The 24811-nt window shown below is 42.9% G+C and overlaps 1 protein-coding gene across 3 annotated transcripts in view; it reads right to left on the bottom strand.

The window, feature by feature from the left end:
* Nucleotides 1-24811, bottom strand: part of LOC112251145 (WW domain containing transcription regulator 1) — a 79499-nt gene that overhangs the window by 15717 nt on the left and 38971 nt on the right. For all 3 annotated transcript variants that reach the window (XM_024421932.2, XM_024421924.2, XM_024421940.2), the window contains exon 2: nucleotides 134-270. In XM_024421932.2, the coding sequence (XP_024277700.2) occupies nucleotides 134-270 (137 nt within the window). The remainder of the gene's footprint in view (nucleotides 1-133; nucleotides 271-24811) is intronic.

Consider the following 24811-nt stretch of genomic DNA (forward strand, 5'->3'; position numbering starts at 1 on the left):
GACATTTGCGTATGTTTTAGAATTTAACTTCCAGTTTTTGTGGGAAATACCAGGTTACCCGGGAGAAAAGTGATTTATTCTGAGAGTGGAACATTTGTAAAATACCAGGAAAGTGTGTGTGCGCGACACTAACCGAGGTTGGGCTGGGACAGGGCCATGTTGCGTTGCTGTGGGGTGGCGGAGGGTGGGGGAGCATGGAGGCTCATCTGATTCATGGCGGCCGTCATGGTCTTACGAGGGTCATGCCAAGTAGTGATCTTCTCCACGTGACTACAGAGAGACAAAGAGAAGAGAACATCAGGTTAGACAAGAGAAAAAAAACATGTCAGAGATGGTTTCCAGGGTAACAGTCTTCAATTCCTTCCTTTACTAGTCTCCCTTTCAGATTCCCTGTCCCACATCCACATAGTGATTGGGGGGGGAAAACAAATAGACACAGAATATAGCAATATCATTTGACGATATCATATCGATTCTATGACTCCAAGTATGGCTTCTCAAAATAAAACAAAAAACATTAGCTGGTTCTAGTCAGTTGTACCTGCACCAAACCTCGTATTTCTCCATCTCTAGTTTGTTATCAATCTTCTTTTTAAATGGTGAACCTACATGGTTTTCAGCACTTCTAATTCCATGACTGATCAAATTAATTTTCTCGCAGCACTCTTGTCCCTCTGCAGCAGCGCAATATGTTCGGAACACCGAATTGCAATGCATATAGAATCGTGAGAATCTCAATGCATATTGTATCGGCACCGTGATAATATTGTATTGTGAGCTCACTGGCATTTCCCAGCCCTACACCCATAGCTAGCCTGACGGTAGATAAGCTACTGTACACGATATTCCAGCCCCACTGCATTCTTCCATAGGACCACATAAGCAGCAGCAGGCCTAACAGGTGGTTAGTTACCGCAGCTCAGTGGCTCATTATAACTATCACTCTGATCATTATATCATCAGGGATTACACAAGTTTCTGTTGGAATGACAACTGCCTTTAAAATCAGTTCCTACAGACCTGCCCTAATGCAAGTGTAATACACTACATGATCTAAAGTATGTGGACACCTGCTCATCGACCATTTGGAGTTGGTCTCTCTTTTGCTGCTATAACAGCCTCCACTCTTCTGGGAATGCTTTCCACCAGATGTTGGAACATTGGCAGCAAGTTCCCACAGAATTCAGCCACAAGAGCATTAGTGAAGTCGGGCACTGATGTTTGGCGATTAGGCCTGGCTCGCAGTTTGCGTTCCAATTCATCCCAAAGTGGTTCGAAGGGGTTGAGGTCAGGTCTCTGTGCAGACCAGTCAAGTTCTTCCACACAGGTCTCGACAAACCATTTCTGTATGGACCTCGCTTTGTGCATGGGGACATTGTCATGCTGAAACCGGTAAGGGCCTTCCTCAAACTGTTGCCACAAAGTTGGAAGCACAGAATTGTCTAGAATGTCGTCGTATGCTGTAGCGTTCAGATATTTTTGTATATATAGTGTACTGTACGTTGATAAGAACATGTTTCTGGTGTAATGTTTTTGTATCATTGCTAGGCTTTTGTCTTAAGGAGAACAGTTTTCTAATGATCAATTAGCCTTTTAAAATGATAAACTTGGATTAGCTAACACAACGTGCCATTGGAAAACAGGAGTGATGGTTGCTGATAATGGGCCTCCATATGCCTATTTAATTATTCCCATAAAAAAATCTGCCATTTTTGTCAATATAGCCATGCAGCACACAGAACATACCCTGTGCAGTTTCATGCTTGGGAATTGTGAGATATTGCTCTATGTCCTCGTGAAGAACATCCGACATGTAACGAGCAAGAGTCAATGCATGGGCATCTCGGCCCTCGCAGCTAACGTTCATTTGGAGAACATAAGGTGGGGAGTTTTAGAGTTTCCTCTTAATTGCTAAAAAGATCAATGTTTTGTTTCACGGTGTTATCTGACAAAATGTATTGATGTGAGTTTTTGTGCCTCAGCCTCCCCACACATTGTTTTCACATTATCAATTGCGGGCTGGTAAAACCAAAGTCTCTGCAATCGGTGTGGTTTCATGGCGTAGGGGGCTGCAAAGGTCAAGTGAGGCCTTTCCCATGATCTATGGGTGTTCTCTGGTTGAATTTTAACTTTTAGATTTGAATAATTTAAAATTGAGAGGTTAACCACATTCCAATGATTTGAGAGACAAAGATGATATTATAATATACATTTTTGTAGGTTTTTTTTAACCAGGATTTTGGAAATTCTCCTATCAGGCGACCCCTAGCTTGGAAACCACTGCTCTACACTATACATAGCTTAATTTCAGTTTGTGACAAAACAAGCAAACTATTAGAATTTTAGCAACCAGGAAATGGAAGAGTGATTTCTGCATATTGCACCTTGAAGACATTCATTACCTGTAGCTAGTTACATTGTCACTCACGAGATCAGCCAGGCTGGAACAAGAAAGCACACACAGGAAATTGTTGAGTTCCACAAAATGGAAGATAACGTTGCGGATAAAGTTCGGAATGACAATTTCATGTGTACAGCATCTAAAAGACCTGCATCTGAGACCTGAATGCTGAGACCTTTGGGTGTTTTTGGACACCCTGGAACTCCAGAATGACGCTCAGGATCTCAATCGCTGCAGAGGTAAGTTTGTCAAAACCCAGTGAAAATGTAAAAATATATATATCTGCACCATTCTATAACATGCCATTTACATCAAAAATACAGATTAAGTTCCAACATTTTTTAATTCTCCTTCAAAATGTTCAAGACTAACCATTTCCCTTAAAGGGCAATAAAGTTATATATATATATGTATCCATCTATTATACTGCCATCTCAGTGCGAGGGATGTCAAACTAGTTTGTTTAAAATACAAGGGCCAAGAAGGAGTCTTGACGGCACTGTCGCATCACTGCATGGGACAAGAGACCTGTTCATAGTCTCGCTCATTCCACATTTATATACACCCATAAATGCAGCACAAATGAACTTTTGCATGATGTGAAAAAGAACTGGAGTGTACTTACAGTACCAGTCAAACATTTGGACACAAGGGTTTTTATTTCTACCCTGTAGATTAATAGTGAAGACATGAAAATGATGAAATGGCACATATGGAACCATGTAGTAACCAAAAAAGTGTTAAACAAATCAAAATGTATTTTATATTGAGATTCTTCAAATAGCCACCCTTTGCCTTGACAGATTTGCACACTCTTGGTATTCGCACAACAAGCATTATGAGGTAGTCACCTGAAATGCATTTAAATTAACAGGTGTGCCTTGTTAAAAGTTAATTTAAAAATTTTTTTTTATTTATTTCACCTTTATTTAACCAGGTAGGCTAGTTGAGAACAAGTTCTCATTTGCAACTGCGAGCTGGCCAAGATAAAGCATAGCAGTGTGAACAGACAACAGAGTTACACATGGAGTAAACAATTAACAAGTCAATAACACAGTCGAAAAAAAAAAGGGGAGTCTATATACATTGTGTGCAAAAGGCATGAGGAGGTAGGCGAATAATTACAATTTTGCAGATTAATAACACTGGAGTGATAAAGGATCAGATGGTCATGTACAGGTAGAGATATTGGTGTGCAAAAGAGCAGAAAAGTAAATCAATAAAAACAGTATGGGGATGAGGTAGGTAAAAATGGGTGGGCTATTTACCGATAGACTATGTACAGCTGCAGCGATCGGTTAGCTGCTTAGATGGCAGATGTTTGAAGTTGGTGAGGGAGATAAAAGTCCCCAACTTCAGCGATTTTTGCAATTCGTTCCAGTCACAGGCAGCAGAGAACTGGAACGAAAGGCGGCCAAATGAGGTGTTGGCTTTAGGGATGATCAGTGAGATACACCTGCTGGAGCGCGTGCTACGGATGGGTGTTGCCATCGTGACCAGTGAACTGAGATAAGGCGGAGCTTTACCTAGCATGGACTTGTAGATGACCTGGAGCCAGTGGGTCTGGCGACGAATATGTAGCGAGGGCCAGCCGACTAGAGCATACAAGTCGCAGTGGTGGGTGGTATAAGGTGCTTTGGTGACAAAACGGATGGCACTGTGATAAACTGCATCCAGTTTGCTGAGTAGAGTGTTGGAAGCAATTTTGTAGATGACATCGCCAAAGTCGAGGATCGGTAGGATAGTCAGGGTAAGTTTTACTAGGGTAAGTTTGGCGGCGTGAGTGAAGGAGGCTTTGTTGCGGAATAGAAAGACGATTCTTGATTTGATTTTCGATTGGAGATGTTTGATATGAGTCTGGAAGGAGAGTTTACAGTCTAGCCAGACACCTAGGTACTTATAGATGTCCACATATTCAAGGTCGGAACCATCCAGGGTGGTGATGCTGGTCAGGCGTGCGGGTGCAGGCAGCGAACGGTTGAAAAGCATGCATTTGGTTTTACTAGTGTTTAAGAGCAGTTGGAGGCCACGGAAGGAGTGTTGTATGGCATTGAAGCTCGTTTGGAGGTTAGATAGCACAGTGTCCAAGGACGGGCCGGAAGTATATAGAATGGTGTCGTCTGCGTAGAGGTGGATCAGGGAATCGCCCGCAGCAAGAGCAACATCATTGATATATACAGAGAAAAGAGTCGGCCCGGGGATTGAACCCTATGGCACCCTCATAGAGACTGAGGAACGATTTGACACACTGAACTCTGTCTGCAAAGTAGTTGGTGAACCAGGCACGGCAGTCATCCGAAAAACCGAGGCTACTGAGTCTGCCGATAAGAATATGGTGATTGACTAAGTCGAAAGCCTTGGCAAGGTCGATGAAGACGGCTGCACAGTACTGTCTTTTATCGATGGCAGTTATGATATTGTTTAATACCTTGAGCGTGGCTGAGGTGCACCCGTGACCGGCTCAGAAACCCGATTGCACAGCGGAGAAGGTACGGTGGGATTCGAGATGGTCAGTGACCTGTTTGTTGACTTGGCTTTCGAAGACCTTAGATAGGCAGGGCAGGATGGATATAGATCTGGAACAGTTTGGGTCCAGGGTGTCTCCCCCTTTGAAGAGGGGGATGACTGCGGCAGCTTTCCAATCCTTGGGGATCTCAGACGATATGAAAGAGAGGTTGAACAGGCTGGTAATAGGGGTTGTGACAATGGCGGCTGATAGTTTCAGAAATAGAGGGTCCAGATTGTCAAGCCCAGCTGATTTGTACGGGTCCAGGTTTTGCAGCTCTTTCAGAACATCTGCTATCTGGATTTGGGTAAAGGAGAACCTGGAGAGGCTTGCGGGGGGGGCGGAGCTGTCGGCTGAGGTTGGAGTAGCCAGGCGGAAGGCATGGCCAGCTGTTGAGAAATGCTTGTTGAAGTTTTCGATAATCATGGATTTATCGGTGGTGACCGTGTTACCTTAGCCTCAGTGCAGTGGGCAGCTGGGAGGAGGTGCTCTTGTTCTCCATGGACTTCACAGTGTCCCAGAACTTTTTGGAGTTGGAGCTACAGGATGCAAACTTCTGCCTGAAGAAGCTGGCCTTAGCTTTCCTGACTGACTGCATGTATTGGTTCCTGACTTCCCTGAACAGTTGCATATCGCGGGGACTATTCGATGCTATTGCAGTCCGCCACAGGATGTTTTTGTGCTGGTCGAGGCCAGTCAGGTCTGGAGTGAACCAAGGGCTGTATCTGTTCTTAGTTCTGCATTTTTTGAACGGAGCATGCTTATCTAAAATGGTGAGGAAGTTACTTTTAAAGAATGACCAGGCATCCTCAACTGACGGGATGAGGTCAATGTCCTTCCAGGATACCCGGGCCAGGTCGATTAGAAAGGCCTGCTCACAGAAGTGTTTTAGGGAGCGTTTGACAGTGATGAGGGGTGGTCGTTTGACTGCGGCTCCGTAGCAGATACAGGCAATGAGGCAGTGATCGCTGAGATCCTGGTTGAAGACAGCAGAGGTGTATTTGGAGGGCCAGTTGGTCAGGATGACGTCTATGAGGGTGCCCTTGTTTACAGATTTAAGGGTGTACCTGGTGGGTTCCTTGATGATTTGTGTGAGATTGAGGGCATCTAGCTTAGATTGTAGGACTACCGAGGTGTTAAGCATATCCCAGTTTAGGTCACCTAACAGAACAAACTCTGAAGCTAGATGGGGGGCGATCAATTCACAAATGGTGTCCAGGGCACAGCTGGGAGCTGAGGGGGGGTCGGTAGCAGGCGGCAACAGTGAGAAACTTATTTCTGGAGAGAATAATTTTCAAAATAAGTAGTTCGAACTGTTTGGGTATGGACCTGGAAAGTATGACATTACTTTGCAGGCTAACTCCTCCCCCTTTGGTAGTTCTATCTTGACGGAAAATGTTATAGTTGGGTATGGAAATCTCAGAATTTTTGGTGGCCTTCCTGAGCCAGGATTCAGACACGGCAAGGACATCAGGGTTAGCAGAGTGTGCTAAAGCAGTGAGTAAAACAAACTTAGGGAGGAGGCTTCTGATGTTGACATGCATGAAACCAAGGCTTTTTCGATCACAGAAGTCAACAAATGAGGGTGCCTGGGGACATGCAGGGCCTGGGTTTACCTCCACATCACCCGCGGAACAGAGGAGGAGTAGAATGAGGGTGCGGCTAAAGGCTATCAAAACTGGTCACCTAGAGCGTTGGGGACAGAGAATAAAAGGAGCAGATTTCTGGGCATGGTAGAATATATTCAGGGCATAATGCACAGACAGGGGTATGGTGGGGTGCGGGTACAGCAGAGGTAAGCCCAGGCACTGGGTGATGATGAGAGAGATTGTATCTCTGGACATGCTGGTTGTAATGGGTGAGGTCACCGCATGTGTGGGAGGTGGGACATAGGAGGTATCAGGGGTATGAAGAGTGGAACTAGGGGCTCCATTGTAAACTAAAACAATGATAACTAACCTGAACAACAGTATACAAGGCATATTGACATTTGAGAGAGACATACAGCGAGGCATACAGTAATCACAGGTGTTGAATTGGGAGAGCTAGCTAAAACAGTAGCTAAAACAGTAGGTGAGACAACAGCTAATCAGCTAGCACAACAACAGCAGGTAAAAATGGCGATGACTAGGCAGGGAGGGTCAGATTAACTACACACAGAGCCTTAGTGCAGCTGGGGCTGACAGATAAAACATAAACAAGCAGAATGGAGTACTGTGATTAATGGACAGTCCAGCATGCATCAGCTATGTAGCCAAGTGATCAGTCTTACCTTCTTCATGCATTTGAGCAAATCAGTTGTATTGTGACAAGGTAGGATTGGTATACAGAAGATAGCCCTATTTAGTAAAAAGACCAAGTACATATTATGGCAAGAACAGCTCAAATAAGCAAAGAGAAATGACAGTCCATCATTACTTTAAGAAGGTCAGTCAATTCGGAAACATTTTAAGAACTTTGACATTTTAAGTGCAGTCGTAAAACCCATCAAGTGCTATGATGAAACTGGCTCTCATTAGGACCACCACAGGAAATAAGACCCAGAGTTACCTCTGCTGCAGAGGATTGCTACACAGTTCAAGTAACAGACATCTCAACATCAACTGCTCAGATGAGACTGTGAATCAGGCCTTCATGGTCGAAATGATGCTAAGAAACCACTACTAAAGGAAACTAATAAGAAGAGATGTATTGGGCCAAGAAACACAAGCAATGGACATTAGACATGTGGAAATCTGTCCTTTAGTCTGATGAGTCCAAATTTTAGATTTTTGGTTCCAACTGCTGTGTCTTTGAGATGCAGAATAGGTGAACGGATGATCTCCGCATGTGTGGTTCCCACCGTGAAACATGGAGGAGGTGTGATGGTGCTTTGTTGGTGATACTGATTTATTTAGAATTCAAGGCACACTTAACCAGCATGGCTAACACTGCATTCTTCAGCGATACGCTATCCCATCTGGTTTGTGCTTCGTGGGACTATCATTTGTTTTTCAACAGGACAATGACCCCAACACACCTCCAGGCTGTGTAAAGGCTATTTGACCAAGGAGAGTGATGGAGCGCTGCATCAGATAACCTGGCCTCCACAATCACCCAACCTCAACCCAACTGAGATGGTTTGGGATGAGTTGGACCGCAGAGTGAAGGAAAAGCAGCCAACAAGTGCTCAGCGTATGTGGGAACTTTTGGAAAAGCATTCCAGGTGAAGCTGGTTGAGAGAATGCCAAGAGTGTGCAAAGCTGTAATCAAGGGAGGCTACTTTGAAGAATCTCAAATATAAAATATATTTTGATTTGTTTAACACTTTTGTTGATTACTACATGATTCCATCTATTATTTCATAATGTTGACGTCTTCGCTATTATTCTACAATGTAGAAAATTGTAAAAAATAAAGAAAAACCCTAGAATGTGTAGGTGTGTCTTTTGGCAGGTACTGTAGATACATACAATCAAGAGAATAACACTAAAAAGCTAGGTTTAATAAACTGTTTACAATGGACACTAAATAGTCAGAGTGGTGCGGTGTGAGGGCATAAAGGGCTTCCCACACCATGTTGTGACTCAGAGGCACACTGGGAAGGTAAAAGCCACTTCCTGTTACTCTAACCCAGTCAGGAAGAATCCACTGTGGGGTTAGTCACCAGAAGCAACAGGGCCCCCAAAAAACACCACCGAGCTGAGATGTAGATTACCGGACATTGCGCTGTGATTTACTGCAACAGTGAGAAACATTTTGTTGAGTCAGTATAACTATGTTTACTCTGAAAAAACAGTGCTCAAAAGCCTTTGCTAATGTAGAGAGAATACCAACAGACATGCTTCCAAAAAGTGAAAGTGTATTTCAATATCAAACCTCAGCTGCAGACACTCCAGATGCTACATCATAACACAGAGACGGAGGCTAAACACCAAACATGGTAATAGGCCCTAATCTGGGTCAGGCTCTAAATGATTATTGTGGCCTGCAGCTCTAAGTAACCACAAGACTCCAGTAAGACAACCAGCTGCGGTGCCGAGTGCGTGTGTGTGTGTGTGTGTGTGTGTGAGAGACATCAGAGGAAAGGCTGATTAACGTTTTTAAGACGCGGGGCGGCAGAGCGTCGCTCTTCAGGGCAGATTTATGAAAGGTCTGTGGGAGAGTTGGATGAAGTTGCCTCTAGACACTGATCAAAGGTCAGTTTGTGTTTCCCCTAAATAGATAAGGGTAGAACTTGGAGAGGGTCAGCTTATCCTAGATCTGTGCCTGGGGTGGGAGTTGCCTGGTGGACGTCAGATCACCGCAGGGCCTCCGGTTGTGTGGAGGGGATGGGATTGACCCCTGAATTAAGGCCCATGCCCAAGCCTTTTAACTAGGTCTCACTCTGGAGGAGTTATCGTCATCTACTCATTGGTTTCCACATGGATGATTGAAAGCTCTACGAGGAGAAATTAAAGTAAACAAACTAGGTTTTTCTCTGTGGATGAATTGTCAGAGTAGAGAACACACAATTTTGTACGACTCAAAATTCTACAAAGGTCAAGCAAAAAAAGGACCATATGCATTTCAGGTAAAATAAGAACCCAATGTTTATCTCCCAGGACAAATTAGCTAGCAACATCAAGCTAGATAAATGTCCGTGAATGCTTCATGTGTTTTGACCTGTCCCCAAATGAATATAGTTGGTTCACAGTTGGTTTTTGTATTTTAACCTGCGTGTCATGAACGTGTCTGGGTGGGAATAGACAAAATCAACATGCGCACGATGGCGCACTCGCAGTGCCGGTTTCGTTAAGGTGTTAATGGGAATATCTCACCAGGGGAGGACCATCATCCTCAGTGAATTTTATAAAAATAGTAAACAGTTAGTTATCCTTTATGGGATAAAACTATACTAAAAACTATATATTCAGGCCACCAAATAAATTGATTAAAACACACTGTTTTGCAATGAAGGTCTACAGTAACCTCAACAGCACTCTGTAGGGTAGCACTATGGTGTAACCGGAGGATAGCTAGTTTCCGTCCTCCTCTGGGAACCTTTACATCAATACAAGAACCTGGAGGCTTGTGGTACTCACCCCCTTCCATAGACTTACACAGTAATTATTAGAACATCCGGAGGACCTCCCCAACACATCAGAGCTCTTAGGGGATAGACATTGTCCACCCAATCAAAGGATCAGAGAATTAATCTTGTACTGAAAGCACAAGCTACTTCTAGCTAGCACTAGAGTGCATAATATGTGGTGAGTAGTTGATTCAAAGAGAGAGAAAAGACAATAGTATAACAAATTCATTCATTAAAAAAAAATGGAGAAGCGACCGAGAAAGAGCCATCTAGATTTCATAATTTAAAAAAACTTTTCACATGCAGCTAGCTAGTTTAGCCTACTCAAACACCTGGCTCAAACAGAGAGGGATGCTATGTTAGCTAGCTGGTTATGGCTATCCAACATTGGAACTGTTCTAAGTCAAGGAAAACGTTTGGTTTTATTAAACCGCGGCACAACTGTGTAACTGCTCAACTGCTTGCTGACTGTACACTGTACTGCATGTTTGTAGCGTGTTTACTCCATGTTAGTTCTAGTAGCTATGTTGACTATGACGTTAGCTAATATGTAGGCTGTGTGTAGCGGTTATGATATGAAGGTTTGGCTTGGAAAGTTTTTTCACCTGGTCACAGACAGCTGATGTGTTGTGCACTGAAGTCCACAAGTGAATGGAAAAGGTGAAAGTAGGAGAGCTCTATCAAAGGAACCATGCTGTTTGTATGTGGCTGCTATGAAAGCAGTGTTTGTGTATGATCAGGATTGTATTCATTCTGACTATTCTGTTGAAAAACATTTCTTAAAAAGGAAGCAAACAGAACAAAAGCCTGAATTTGTCTAATAGAAACTCTCATTTGCAACTATTGGACCAATGATTACACCCTAGATCAGCTAGATGCAGGCAAGACGGTATTGAATGTGTCAATGTGTGTAAACTTTCATTTAAAGGCTAGGATGTAGCAACCTCATGATGGGTACAGGGAACATTTGAATATGAAATCAAATATGAATGACAGTCATCCAATATGCTCATTAAAAAAAACATTGTCCTCTCTCATCTTAAAAAGCACCAACCACCACTGCTCCTCACCTCTGAACAGCAGTGGATCAGCTCTCTTTTCCCTTTTCTTTCAAAGCAAGATAGCAGGTGATCCTGTCCTCTTACCAAGTTGAACCTGAAGATCCGCCATTAAAGCAATCACCATTATGGCACAGTGTCAGAATCAGGAAAACACATATACAGGGGCTTGCATAAGCCTGCAGGGGGTTGAGATGTTGTGTAGGCCTGGGGGCTTCGTGTGGCGGTGTTTGGGAAAGAGAAGCACATTGTTTACAGAGGAAATGGGAACAATGGCTGGAGCAACGGTAAGGGACGGCCTTGCAGGCTGAAACAACAGTCCCCATCTGTTGCACGCCACCACACACAAACTATCCCACTGCACTGTCTCTAGCACACCTCATAACTCACAGGACTTCAGCATAAACAGTCTCTCCGTCCTCTTCTCCCCCTAGCCTCCCTGTTTACGCCAGCGCTCCACAGACCAACAGGGCCTTGTGTGTACATAACCTACTGAGGGGCTGGATCTACACGTAACAGCAACACACTATGGTACTCATCTTACCCATTCATTTGAAATTGATGCCTGCAAAGCATTTGAATCTCTGCCTGCATAACAATGTATGAGAATGTGAGGAAAGCCAGAGTGGATAAAGGGCTAAATCACAGCAGAAAAATGGCGGAGCTCACTATTTACTTTGGGAAAAGTGGGGCGGGGGGATCCTAGCTCCTCTTCTGAGTACTGCTGTTGTTGTTGCTGAGTGTTGTCCTTTTGTGTTTCATATTTACGGTATGGGAGGGGAGGAGGGAATGAGGGACTTGAGAGGTGCTGGGTTGTCCCGTCCGGCTGCCCCTGACATGCTGGAGAGCCAGCAGTGTCTCTATAAATACACTGCCTACGCGGCTGGCAAGCAGGCAGCTGCTGCTCACACACAGACACACACACTTATTGTGCATTCATGGTACACACACATTAGGCCATACAAGGCCAGTGATCCAAGTTATGTAAGTGATTAAGTAATGTGATGGCTCTATGATTGCCACCATGTAGTGTTATGGGAGGTGGGAGTACATATTGTAGGTGGTCTAACTGCTACATGGCTCAACATCAGACACAGTTCAGACACTGTTAACAACTCAACCTGAGCTCAGGGAATTTGTCCGACTTGGAGCCATGGAGACGTCAATAGACACCAGACATTGTTTGGTTCCCTCCACGACATTGCCAGACAGGCACTGTAACTACAGTGATACACACTGGGCAATATGGAGAGCCTTTAGATGTACACAGTTAGGCAAACTATCCTCCATACTGGTGCCAAATGTTTAATCAATCAGCACAATACCATTCTGATTCACATTCTCACTAGAATGTAACCAGTCTTAGAACGTTTAATGTTAACATGGAACCTGAAACCCCAAAACATGGTTTACCATTGTTTCCTTGTGTAGGCGTTATCTAGGTCTCGTCTGGTGTTATGTTATGTGTACATGTTAATCAATCCTTTGCCTCTTACATGGACATGAACAAACCCACTGGTTCATCAGGTTAAGCCTAAAAGCTGGCTTTTCTCTCAGTATACAACCAGAACCTGCTCTGATTGTTAGACAAGAAATTAGCAGAAGGCAGACCAGAGAGCTTACGGGCCTTCTCCATTTCACATTCAACTTTCATTAAGCCAAAACAATAAAGTTTCTCTATGGCTGCATGAACACAATAGCAGACTGAGTGCAGGGGTTATGATAAGAGACCTCTATGGGGCCTTGTTGAAGACCATGATAATGCAATGTAAGGTCAAATGGTGGAGAAATGGTTACAGTAGAAGTATATGTAAATATGGAGATCGGGTGGCAGCCTACATTATAGACCTATAGCTGAATTCTAAGGGTTGTTTTGTGTGAAACTAGACTGGACTTGTGTCTGATTGTGATGTTGTACGCTGATAAACCCAGAGGCACAGATTGTGCTGCTTTCTGAGATTCAGTGATAAGAGAAATACTGAGACGGACATACAAAATGGTACAATAACTGCCCTGCCATAGAGACTGCACAACATCCTACACCCTCTCTATTATATAAGAACAGACACGGGATGACGGTTTAACACAAAATCAGATTTGGAGTTTAGGAAGGCGAATGGTTACAATAACACACACACACACACACATTATGGTAAAACAATGTCCTATATGTAATTAAAGGTTGTCTGAATCACTGAACCACACCAGAAAGTGACCGGGCCTTGTTGGAATGAACAGCATTCCCGTTCCCTCCCTGTAACCTTAATCAGAGGCCGGGAAAAAAGGAGAGGATTGCTTTCCCATTCTGCCCAGGCTCCAGAGCTCTGGTTACAAGGAGAATCCCCCAGGTCATCCACACAATGGAAACCCAACACTGACTGTAGAGGACTGGGTCTCTATGGGAATAGGAGTCTCGCTGTCTATCTATGGCTAAACACTTTATTTCAGGGGCTGAAGACTTGCCCAAACTATTAGGAAAACATAGAATTCTAACAAGAATAGCATTAGCTATAGATCTATGACAGTGTTTCCCAAACTCGATCCTGTGGACCCCAAGGTGTGCATGTTTGGGTTTTTGTCCAAGCACTATAGCAGATTAAAATGACAAAAGATTGATGAGTTGATTATTTGAGTCAGCTGTGTAGTGCTAGGCCAAAAACAAAAATGTGCATTCCTTGGTGTCCCCTAGGCCAAAATAATCAGATCTTACGGTCGCTTTAATTCTCTGTAAGGTCTGAACGGCAGGCTGCCATGATCAGGACACCGTGGAGCCTCTGGGAGATATGGCTTGGAAAACATACCTCAATCCAGAGATGGGAGTGCACACTGTACTCTTAATTATCCCATTATCCAAAATGATACATTGAGAAGATTTTAAAAACTCAGTATTTCATTAAACTGCAGTTTTTGTCAGCATGCTAGGCTAGCCAATGCTAAATCAACCCATTGGAGTCGACAACACTTCCAGCAGCAACTCATCCCAATGCAAGACGTTGCATTTTCATGGAATCCAAAGGGCTGCTATAGCATTAGATGACAAAAACGGCATTTTAATTTGAAACCAGCAGTACTCCAATCTTCGAGTCACCATTCTGGGATAATTAGGAGTACAGAGACACATTCCATCCCTGGATTTTCCCAGCCATATACCACGCCGGACTCTGGTTGTCCACATTGTGGCATAGCACCGTTTCGACTAGAGAGAAGAAACTAACGAAAGTCGCATTCTGGCTAGTGGCCCCCAGAACCAAGTTTGGGAAAAGCTGATCTCTGGGTTTCTAAGGGAAAACATCCTCAGATAGATGGAATTGATGGAATGCCATTAAGGCTAACAACCCAAAAATGACAATGTCAGAAGGGCTCGGATTCAGAGTTCTCTTGGTTTGTTGTGGAATGTTACACTGGACAGCAGCTGGAAATCGTATTCAATTAAATTAGAACAAAGAGGAGAGGAGTGGCAAGGGAGGAAGTGGAATGTGGCTTGCTAATAATAGGCCTTCCCATTCGCCAGGCCTGCCTGCCAGCAGGGAAGAGCGCTAGCGCTAGCTGGCTTGACACAGGAAGAGACCAGACTGCCATTTTCCCTGAGACATGTTTAGGGCTAGCAGTGACTAGCCCCGACTGACCACAGTCAGAGATGCACAGTAGGTTAGCACAAAAACCTCAGACGCTCTAGAGAATGACCAATATGGATTTTGTTTTAGGGCTGATGCCATAACCTATTTTTTGGGGGTCAAGATCGATATTTTATGCCGATATTCAATATCATTACATTTGAAAATTTGGATGACAACATTTCCCAGAGACAGCCATGTCATTAATGCATCAATATGAAAATCAAATAATACATTTGACTTTGTTTGTACCAATCTAACTACATGTCTTGAATGTCTTGACAAACTGGGTAAATTAAGATGGCATAGGCCTACTCTAAACACAGACGAAGGCATTTTCAATAAGAGTGTGTGCATGCATTGAGTTATTGGGTTTTCCTGGCTGATCAGTGGAGTCTATGGTGCTACAGATGACAAACAATCTGTTTGCCTTCCATTTGCATAGAAGCATCACATTATGATGTTCTTCCAAACAGGCGTGACATGCTGGAGTGATGCTTCAATGCAAATGTTGTTGACCATAGGCTCTGCTGATTGATTGAAAATATAAAATAACATCTATTCAATGCAAATGGGTCCAACGTAACGTCATGATTTGTGATCACGGATGCTTATGAAACTAGTATAGGTTGTAATTTTCCATGATCGGGATATTTTTTTTCTCTCCAGCTGTCACGACGCATCTCTAAACAACTCAGCTGCCAGGACGAAATTCGAAATAACTCAATTGGCTAGTTCAGCTATCTGTCAAGAAATGGGTGGGCTGTAACTAGGGCTGTGGCGGTCATGAAATTTCGTCAGCCGGTCTCATGAAATAGCAGTCGGTCTCACGGTAATTGACAGTAAATTAACAAAACACACTTAGCATCTCCTGGCTTCCACACATGATGCAGACCTTTGGAACATCTACATTTTTTAAAAGTCTAAGAAATCCATGTAATATAGCCTACACCTTGACAATACATCCATTATTTATTTTAGACAGGTCTAAAGAAACATGATATGAAGAAAATGTAGTCTATTTCAGAACAGAATAGCATACTCTGAGTTGTCCTTATGTTCGGTCCTGATGTGGCCACGCCAAATGGCTGTGTGCTACACTAGTTCATTTAGCAGACAAGATTCTCAGAATTCCGTGGCATTATTTTATAGTATGAAGAATACAATTGAACAAAGCTGAATAAAATATAAATCTTTTCTCCAAATGATTTGAGGGAGTGCGCGCATGTGGCTATTCTGTGTTGAGGGGTTAACAAAGAAATAGGTACTCCTATATGCTCAATTTAGAGTTAATGTAACTTTAGTTATTCTATACGTTTAGATTTGTAATACATTGTAAGGTTGCATCATCAGACTAGTGATGATTTGAAAAAAGTTGCTTGAAGGCATGAGCTCTGCTTTGTTTTTTGTTTTTTTTGTGCAGGCTGTACACACTTGATTAGTCTCTCATTCACAATTTGACAAACACTTGATAATTTTTATTTAACCTTTAGGCAGTTAAGAACAAATTCTTCTTTTACAATGACGGCCTACCACAGCCAAATCTTCCCCTAACCCGAATGACGCTGGGCCAATTGTGTGCCGCCCTATGGGACATGGCCGTTTGTGAAACCGCACGGGATCGAACCAGGGTCTGTAGTAACGCCTCTACCACTGAGATCTAGTGCCAAGTGCCACTCGGGAGCACCCAATAATTCCTTGTCTTTATACTAAATAATATACACTATTGTTCAAAAGTTTAGGGTCACTTAGAAATGTGCTTGTTTTTGTCCATTAAAATAATATCAAATTGATCAGAAATACAGTGTAGACCTTGTTAATGTTGTAACTTACTATTGTAGCTGGAAATGGCAGAGTTTTTATGGAATCTGGCACGTTGTATTAGCTAATGCATATTTATCATTTAAAAAAGGCTAATTGATCATTAGAAAACCCGAGGCGCGTTCTGTCTGAATGACTCCAATCTGCCCATAGTTTGATAAGTGAGAACACACACACGAGCGCTGATCTACAGATTTTTGGTCCATAAACATGCTGGAAGATTCTTTAGGTAGCTAACCCTATTGACAACCTTTATTTAAGCATTTTAAAACACTTCCATCTTTCCCTATTACGACAATCATCTAATCTGACTATCAACTGTCGATTTACGGATACGATTGCGGCTGGTCAGATCAGCACACTAGTAAATAGCTAGCATTACACCGCAAGTCAGATGGCTTTGTTGCCAAAAACGGTGCATGTTCAAAATGATAACTATCTAAGGGTAGCTAGCTATGTTAGCTATTAGATCCTATCTGATAGCTTAGCACCATGTTTACCAAGACAGCTAGCTAGCATAGTAGCTAATATAGCTAGCTAACACAACATAAAATGGTTAGTTATGGTAATCTTTGCTAAACCGGTCACATAGCTCTCTGCTTAGCTATCTTGTTAGTGAATTAACTAAACAAATATTTGCAATAGGAGGAGTTTCAATTTGGTCACTGTGTCAATTCATCCATTTCTCAATAATGCACCTTTCTGTTGGAGAATGAGCTAGCTTGCTGCTGCTGCTGATTTTCTCACCTAGACATTCAATGTGCAGTGCTCGTAGCTCAGGCGGTGAGTGAAAGCTGTCATAGTAGCAGCTTAACTATGTACATGGACTATGGGCAAAGCCGATAGAGAAGGGCCGATAGCCAAGAATACAAAAGGCTAATATATCGGACAATTACAGTCGTTCTCTAGTTAGCACCAAATGTGATGAAAGAATGGTAATTTAGGGTTAGTTGGGGCAGTTCTCTTATTGGAGCTTTGGTGCCAACATGGCGCCCGAGAGAATTCTACATCTCAAACAAAGTCTGCCAATGTTTGAAACAACAAATGAATGGGAGGAAAAGCCTTATGTTAGGCAGCAACAGTCATTTGTGTATCAAGGTCAATATTATGGTGATATTAGTTGGAAATTATATCCATAATTATCATTGGTCGAGTGGAAAGTTTAACCAGTTCCCCCTCAGATCTACCTCATCTGTGGCAAAGCACTATGGGTGGCTCCTCTTGTTACTGCTGGGGATAACTGGTGGTTTGGGAGAGGGTGAGAGGGGAAAGAGGGGTTGAGTGTGGAGAGGTAGGGGGCGAGTGGGCGCAATATAATGGCAGCTGTTGATGGGCCGTCTAACTATAGACCTGTAGCTGGCTAGGCTTGGTAGTGCATGGGCGCAAGACACACTCTCTCTCTCTCACACACAAACACACCCCATGGAGGAACCTACCTTCACCTGACAATAACAGTATTTAACTGTCCACCTACACACCCCTACCCTGTATAAACACTCATATATCATCACAACCTAAGAGAGCACAGTTGTGACTTCAAGGCTGTTGAGTCAGGGCTCTAAAACACAGACAGGCAGACAGCGATCAAGAGCGAGAGAGGACCTTTGCTGGATGACAGATGGATGTCCTCAGAGAAGGCCAATTTGGTCTTTCAAACCTAATAATATGAATTACAGTGGTTTGTTTTCCACTAGGGCAGAGGACATCCAGACATGACAAGTTCTTCTGGTGCTACGATCTCCCTGGTCAAAATCTGAAAGAAGTACAAGCAAAAAAGTTCAGCTAAAATTATTCTAGTGATTTCAAAGATATGTTGATAACTGCACTGTGATTTAAAATGTATGTTAATGACTCAATTTTGTTTAAAAGATATGTCACATGGCAGATTTTTGTTTACGAAAATGTCTGTCGCTTCCAATGTCCAAAATCACCACATCCCAAACCGCTACATCAACCCTTCCGCTCATTCTCGCCTTGACCAATCACAACAAAGATCAGAGCAGCATGGGTCTCTATGTTCCCTGGCTGTGGTTGATGTGATCCTGATTTATCCTGTACGGAACAGCAGGAGACAAACAACATTCAGAGTGGTCTGGGACAGGCTTCATTAGGCCTTCATGTGCCAGGCCTGGCCCACATCCCAGTATGTTAAACCAGTAACCAGAACCCACACTGGAGTCCAACAACAGACAGACTGTGATGGAGGGCAGCGATACTGGATGTAAGAGTCTCTCTCTCCCCTACGCCTGTAGCGCGCGCGCACACACACGCACAGCTTCCTCAAAGAACTCCATTAGAGGAGAGAACTCATGCATATCAAGAACGCTGCACTCGGACGAAGGCCTGGGCCTACACAATTACCTCTGTATGTGTTAGTGTGAATGTTTTATATGTTAACACGTTTAAATGAAATTGAGTCATTAACATTTCATTTTAAAATCACAGTGCAGTTATCAAAATGGTCACTGATCATCATCATAAAAGGGAGAAAACAAAAAACAAATAGGCCTACCTAGTTAGTAAGAGGGGATTTACATCTTTCAAATGATTTGCCACGGATATAAAGCGCTCTTCACCTCATTGTCATAAACAGTTGAAGATTTGTTTTATTTTTAAGTGCTGGTTACAGAAATTATTGCAGTTGATAGGCAGCCATTATCAACGGTCTACTTTACTTGAGGTAATTTGCTAAATGAAAGACAAAAACGCCATTTGAGCCATGACTCGCGCTACTGAAACAGGTGCATCTTTCATCCATATCACTGTTCACCTTTTACAACCTGTTTCAAGAAGTGTTATTTCTTTATTATGGGAGTTGAGACACTTAGCATTAGAAAGCAAAAATGATTCCTTTTTTAAACAGTATATACCCGCATTTGACGTGTTTTCTTTAGCCCTGTTTTTTATTTGTGAGTTTATACTAGGTGGGCAGGCTTTTATTAAACATAAAACAAATAGCCCCTACACTAGGGCCCTATGATTTCCGCAATGCGAAAACACAGACGGAATCGCAGAATTTGGTAATAAAAATGGAATCAACTGTAAAACGTGGAATATTGCAGAATTTTCCGTAATTTGGCTGAAACTTTTTTTCTTTTTTTTTTATCATCAAAAGTAGGCCTAATTATTGTAGTAACCTACATTATTTCATGATTGTAAAACTACAGAGGGTAGGCCTAGAGAAATAATTCCGTTTTTGATTGGGGTGTTTTGAGAGGGGGCGGGGGTCATTCGTTCGTGGGACCATTACGTCACTTTGAGAAACATGTCGAAGAGTCGTCAAAAAAAATTTAAAAAGCCCCTAACCCCTAAATTCAGAGCAGAGCCATATCCAAAGGACTTACGAGTCAGGCGATAAGCTGTTTTGCAAATTCTGTCAACATACCATTGATTGGAAAATCCCATGTGAAGAACAAGGAAAAGCACTGTGTTAGCCAGAGCATGCCACTTCAAAATGGCCATTACTAGTGCAAGCGCATCAGCAGATTCAAGACTAGAATTTATTCAGGACTTTGTGGCTGTGTGCGCCGAGTCTGGGATCCCCTTAGAAAAGCTAAGAAAGCTACGGCCGGTTCTAGTGAAGCATTGCAAACAGGGAGGAGTGTTGGCCAAAAATGAGAGCAGCCTTCAAACTCACCTGCCCCATGTGTTCGACCAACATATGACTGCCGTTCTACAAAAGATCCATGTCAAGAAGTTTGCAGTGGTTGTTGACAAGACAACCGATCCAAGGGATTGCAGCGTTCTAAACATCGTCATTGGGGAGTTAACAGCCTATTAATATACCGTTGCAATAGCCTACATTTACATTCTGCAATGTGAATTGTCCACATGCAAATTGTGATATTCCAAACGACGAGCTATGGTGGTGAAATATAGCGATGCATAATGTCAGCAGTTGTCTGCCTCTCCATCTAGCTAACTATCGCTGTATCTATATTGTTAACACTTGAAAAAGTGACAAAATAAGTGTTAGGTTAAAACATTATTTAAGTTTTCCTTGTCTTTCATTGCAGGTATTGAAAACCAGTACGTTCTGGTGGTTGTCATTTTCATGGACAGAGTTCAAAGTTTTCCCAAGCTATACTAGCCTCCCTCCACAGCAAATATCTGAACCTGAATGATGCCTGGGCAGTCATAGATAATGCCTCCTACTGCCTGAAGGCATACAATGAGATTCTGAAAGGAGTGATGCCCAACAGTGTCCATGTAACCGGTCTCTGCCATGTCATCAATCTGGTGGGTGAGACCTGGCAACACTACAAACACCTCTCTGAAGTTGCAACACTTGTGAAATGGATGAGATCGGTCTCCTTCAAGAAGCCTGCCAGAAAGAGAAGATGGGTGAGCTGCCTTATTATGAAGGAGTGTGTGCAGGCCAAGGCTCCTCCTGAAGCAGTGAGCTCCAGAGGGAATAGCTGGTTTGAGGCAGTGAAATACCATGCGGAGCATGTTCATCTGTACAGAGAGTTTTGGTTGGCAGAAAAGTCATCATCCCAGGCAGTCACAAACATTCTCAGCCAGCTGGAAACAGAGGTGGTGCAGGCCCTCACTGTTACACTAACCTTCATCTCGGAGGGCTGGTCTAAACTGATGACAGCTCTGTCAATCCTTGAAGGAACCCACCGTCCCACAACAGTGTCTGCATACAATGTCATGGAGGATCTGGGCTCTTACCAAATGAATGGCACGGCAAAAACATGTGGGTGTGGTGCCAAGACAGATGAGCTATTGAGAAAGATTGGGATTGGAGAGAGAAGGGAGGTGCTTGACCATCTCCATGATGCATTCTACTTGGCCTTCAAAGTTGTCAAAGCACGGGGACACCCATCCAGCCAGAGGTCTACAGGCTGGCTAGGGTGTTTGATCCTAGGCAGGCTCCCAGCCATGGAAAAGCAGATTAAATGCAACGTTTAGTTGTTGTTGTTTTTTACATAAGTATAACTCTAGGTTTTGCCTATTGCTTGCTGCATTGTTGCCTAGATTCTTGCATTACTTTTTTTCCATTTATAATCAAACACTTAGAACTCCGTATTGAAGCACTTGTAACCTACTCTAAATGGCACACTATAGCAGTTCACAAATAAAAACCTAAAAGATGCAGGCCATGGTTGGAACACATACTGTATTTCCCTACTTTAATTCAACCAGTCCATTTTGAATGTGTGATAAAGCCGTCATGATTTGGCAAGGAATATAGCTTGTCTACGTTTTTTTTGTGTGTCCTATCAGTTAGATACGTTTTAATAGGCAGTAATTTCTGTAGGCCTAATGGGACCTTGGTTGCGTAGCACGTGTGTGTAGAGGGAGCTGTCAGATTCTAAATGTAGTGAGAGACACGTAGGGAAAAGAGAATGTTGGGAAAATAACGTATCACTTGGCTAGGTTTCTTTGTTGTGAGTCGCTAATGCACATAAGATATGGAAGGAACACTAGAGTCAACGTGAATTAACAGTTGCCTTTGGGACAACATTTCACCTGCACAAAGCAGATTCCAGATGCTAGCTGAAATAGTTCGTGCATATATTGTGAAGACATTTGACATTTTTGTTCGTTTTAGTGTTTGGCAGGTTTTTTTTTTTCTTCAGCTGTTCGAACCCAAAAAAGGATTGAGGCAAGTTTGGTAGCCGAAGTCTACGCCTTTCGTCAGTGATTGGTCAATAGTACTACTAACACCTTCCTAATTGTGTCTTACAGATCCTTCTTTAACCCGTCTCCTCCCCTTCATCTACACTGACTGAAGTGGATTTAACAAGTGACATCAATAAGGGATCATACCTTTCACCTGGATACACCTGGCCAGAAGCGGGCAACTGAACGGTGTCCTGTCTATACTCGGTTTGTTGTTTTTATGAAATAGTTTTTAATTAAATCCTTTTTAAAAATCATAGCTAAAGTTAGTATTGCTACGGATTCCGCAATGTGGACAGCCGTTACAGCTGGGACCACAACTTTGTGTCCCGGATTCCTGTTAAGTACCAGTTAGCTGCTAGCTCACTGGTGTTTTTACCCACGGCTGGGCACAAATGCGTCAGGTGCAAGATGTTTTAGAGACTGACAAGGTCTGGTAGTGCTCCAATTCTCGTCAGAATAAGCAACAGAGGACATAGAAAGCATATCAACTCCTGTAGAAATGGCACAATGGTTATTGTGAGTAACCTAATTTCTGTTCCTTTAACTCAGTCTGAGTTTATACAAACTGTAGATTAGAGACAGTCAGAAAACATTGTTGTAATGTTAATAATTTGGTTGTTATTCTCATTGGTTACCTTGAGGCAGATGCTCCAGGGGCAGAATGGCCCTCATGGAATATGGCGATTTTAAAATGTTAGAGCTAGTAAAACCTTTCTCGTGAATTACATCATTGCATGTTTCTCACGGAAACATGGCTGTCATTAGATTGTAGTACCACTCTGCAGCTTTTCATACTCAATCAGAAAAGGGCTTTTTTCTTTTACTAATGCTGTAAGGACATTTCGTTTGGCAACTTTTAGTATTCTTATCATCATGCTATATACTGTTTAAATGTCAGCCACCAGTGCAGGCCATAACCCTGATTTACCTGAACTATTGTTGATTGTCCTTGAGAACTATGATAAAATCCTTGCGTTGGGCGATTTTAATATTCATGTTGACGAAGAGAATGAATTCAAGGCCATTGAATTCATGAATCTTTTGACTTTATCCAACATGTTACTGGGCCCACCCATAACCGCAGCCATACTCTGGACCAGGTTATCACCAAGGGGCTTTCTATCATTTCCTCTATTGTTGATGTTGCTTTATCTGATCACCACTGAATATTTTTACTACATTGTTACCCATAGTATAGGATAATACATAACGCAGTATTAAACACTATCTTACCTCTGAAGTTGCTTCAGAATTTGAGTGTATGACTCTCCACATTTTGCAACATTTACAGCCTTATTCTAAAAATAGACAAAAAAATAAATACATCCTCAAATCTACACACAATACCCCATAATGACAAAAGTTTATCTAAAAAGAAAAAATGGAAATATCACATTTATATAAGTATTCAGACCCTTTACTCAGTACTTTGTTGAAGCACCTTTGGCAGCGATTACAGCCTCAGGTCTTCTTGGGTATGACGCTACAAGCTTGCAGGCCTGTATTTGGGGAGTTTGTCCCATTCTTCTCTGAAAGTCCTCTCAAGCTCCGTCAGGTTGGATGGGGAGCGTAGCTGCACAGTTATTTACAGGTCTCTCCAGAGATGTTCGATCGAGTTCAAGTCCGGGTTCTGGCTGGGCCACTCAAGGACATTAGGAGACTTGTCCCGAAGCCACTCCTACGTTGTCTAGGCTGTGTGCTTAGGGTCACTGTACTGTTGGGAGGTAGACCTCATGGTTTGGTTTTTGCTCTGACATGCACTGTCAACTGTGGGACCTTATATAGACAGGTGTGTGTGCCTTTCCAAATCATGTCCAATCAATTGAATTTACCACCGGTGGACTCCAATAAAGTTGTAGAAACATCTCAACGATGATCAATGGAAACAGGATGCACCTTAGCTCAATTTCAAGTAGTTCATTATTATTTTTAACTTGTAATAAATTTGCAAACATTTCTTAACCTGTTTTCGGTTTGTCATTATGGGGTATGCATGTGTCTGTAGATTGATGAGGGAAAACAAAACGTAATAATGTTAGAGGCTGTAACATAAAAAGGTAGAGAAAGGGAAGGGGTTTGAATACTTTCCGAATGCACTGTACTCAATATACAGCACCAACTACATAAATATCTTTTAGGGTCCATTATCTGCTACCTGGACTTTAACTGAAGTATGTAGCACAATAGTGGACAGTGATTTAACTGTCCCTGACAGCTGGGTGCACGTCTAGGGTTTGGGGGTGAACGAGAGACAGAGATACAGTGAGAGACCCAGACAGACAGAGCGTAGGCTGGAAAAGCACTCTGCCTGCCATGGAAAACAGGAAAAGGAGAGAGAGAGAAAGGGGGCTGAAAGGGCTTGAGTAGGAGAGAGTGAAAGAAGAGGCTGTAGAGGGAGAGCGAGTTGGCAGGCAAGGAGGGAGATGGCTGGCACAGTGGCCCACGCAGGCTCTCCTCTGCCTGGATAAAGAGCCCAGTGTCTGATGGATGACCCTGGAGCAGAGAACAAGGACTAGGACCAGAAAACCAGGGGTGACTTAATACAAAACCTTGAAGTGTAGTACTTTTTGGCCAAAATGATCAGTATGAAGCTAGATACTGTAACGGTTATGTAATCCAGTGAAGCAGCAACACCTTGCTGTTGATAGGAAGTCTCCTCCAGTTCAGTAGCAGTCCAACATGGGTTGAGCCCGGAGGTCACGCCTTCGCAGAGTTCTGTGTGTT

Source organism: Oncorhynchus tshawytscha, linkage group LG01, assembly GCF_018296145.1.
Source record: "Oncorhynchus tshawytscha isolate Ot180627B linkage group LG01, Otsh_v2.0, whole genome shotgun sequence".
Lineage (NCBI taxonomy): Eukaryota > Metazoa > Chordata > Actinopteri > Salmoniformes > Salmonidae > Oncorhynchus > Oncorhynchus tshawytscha.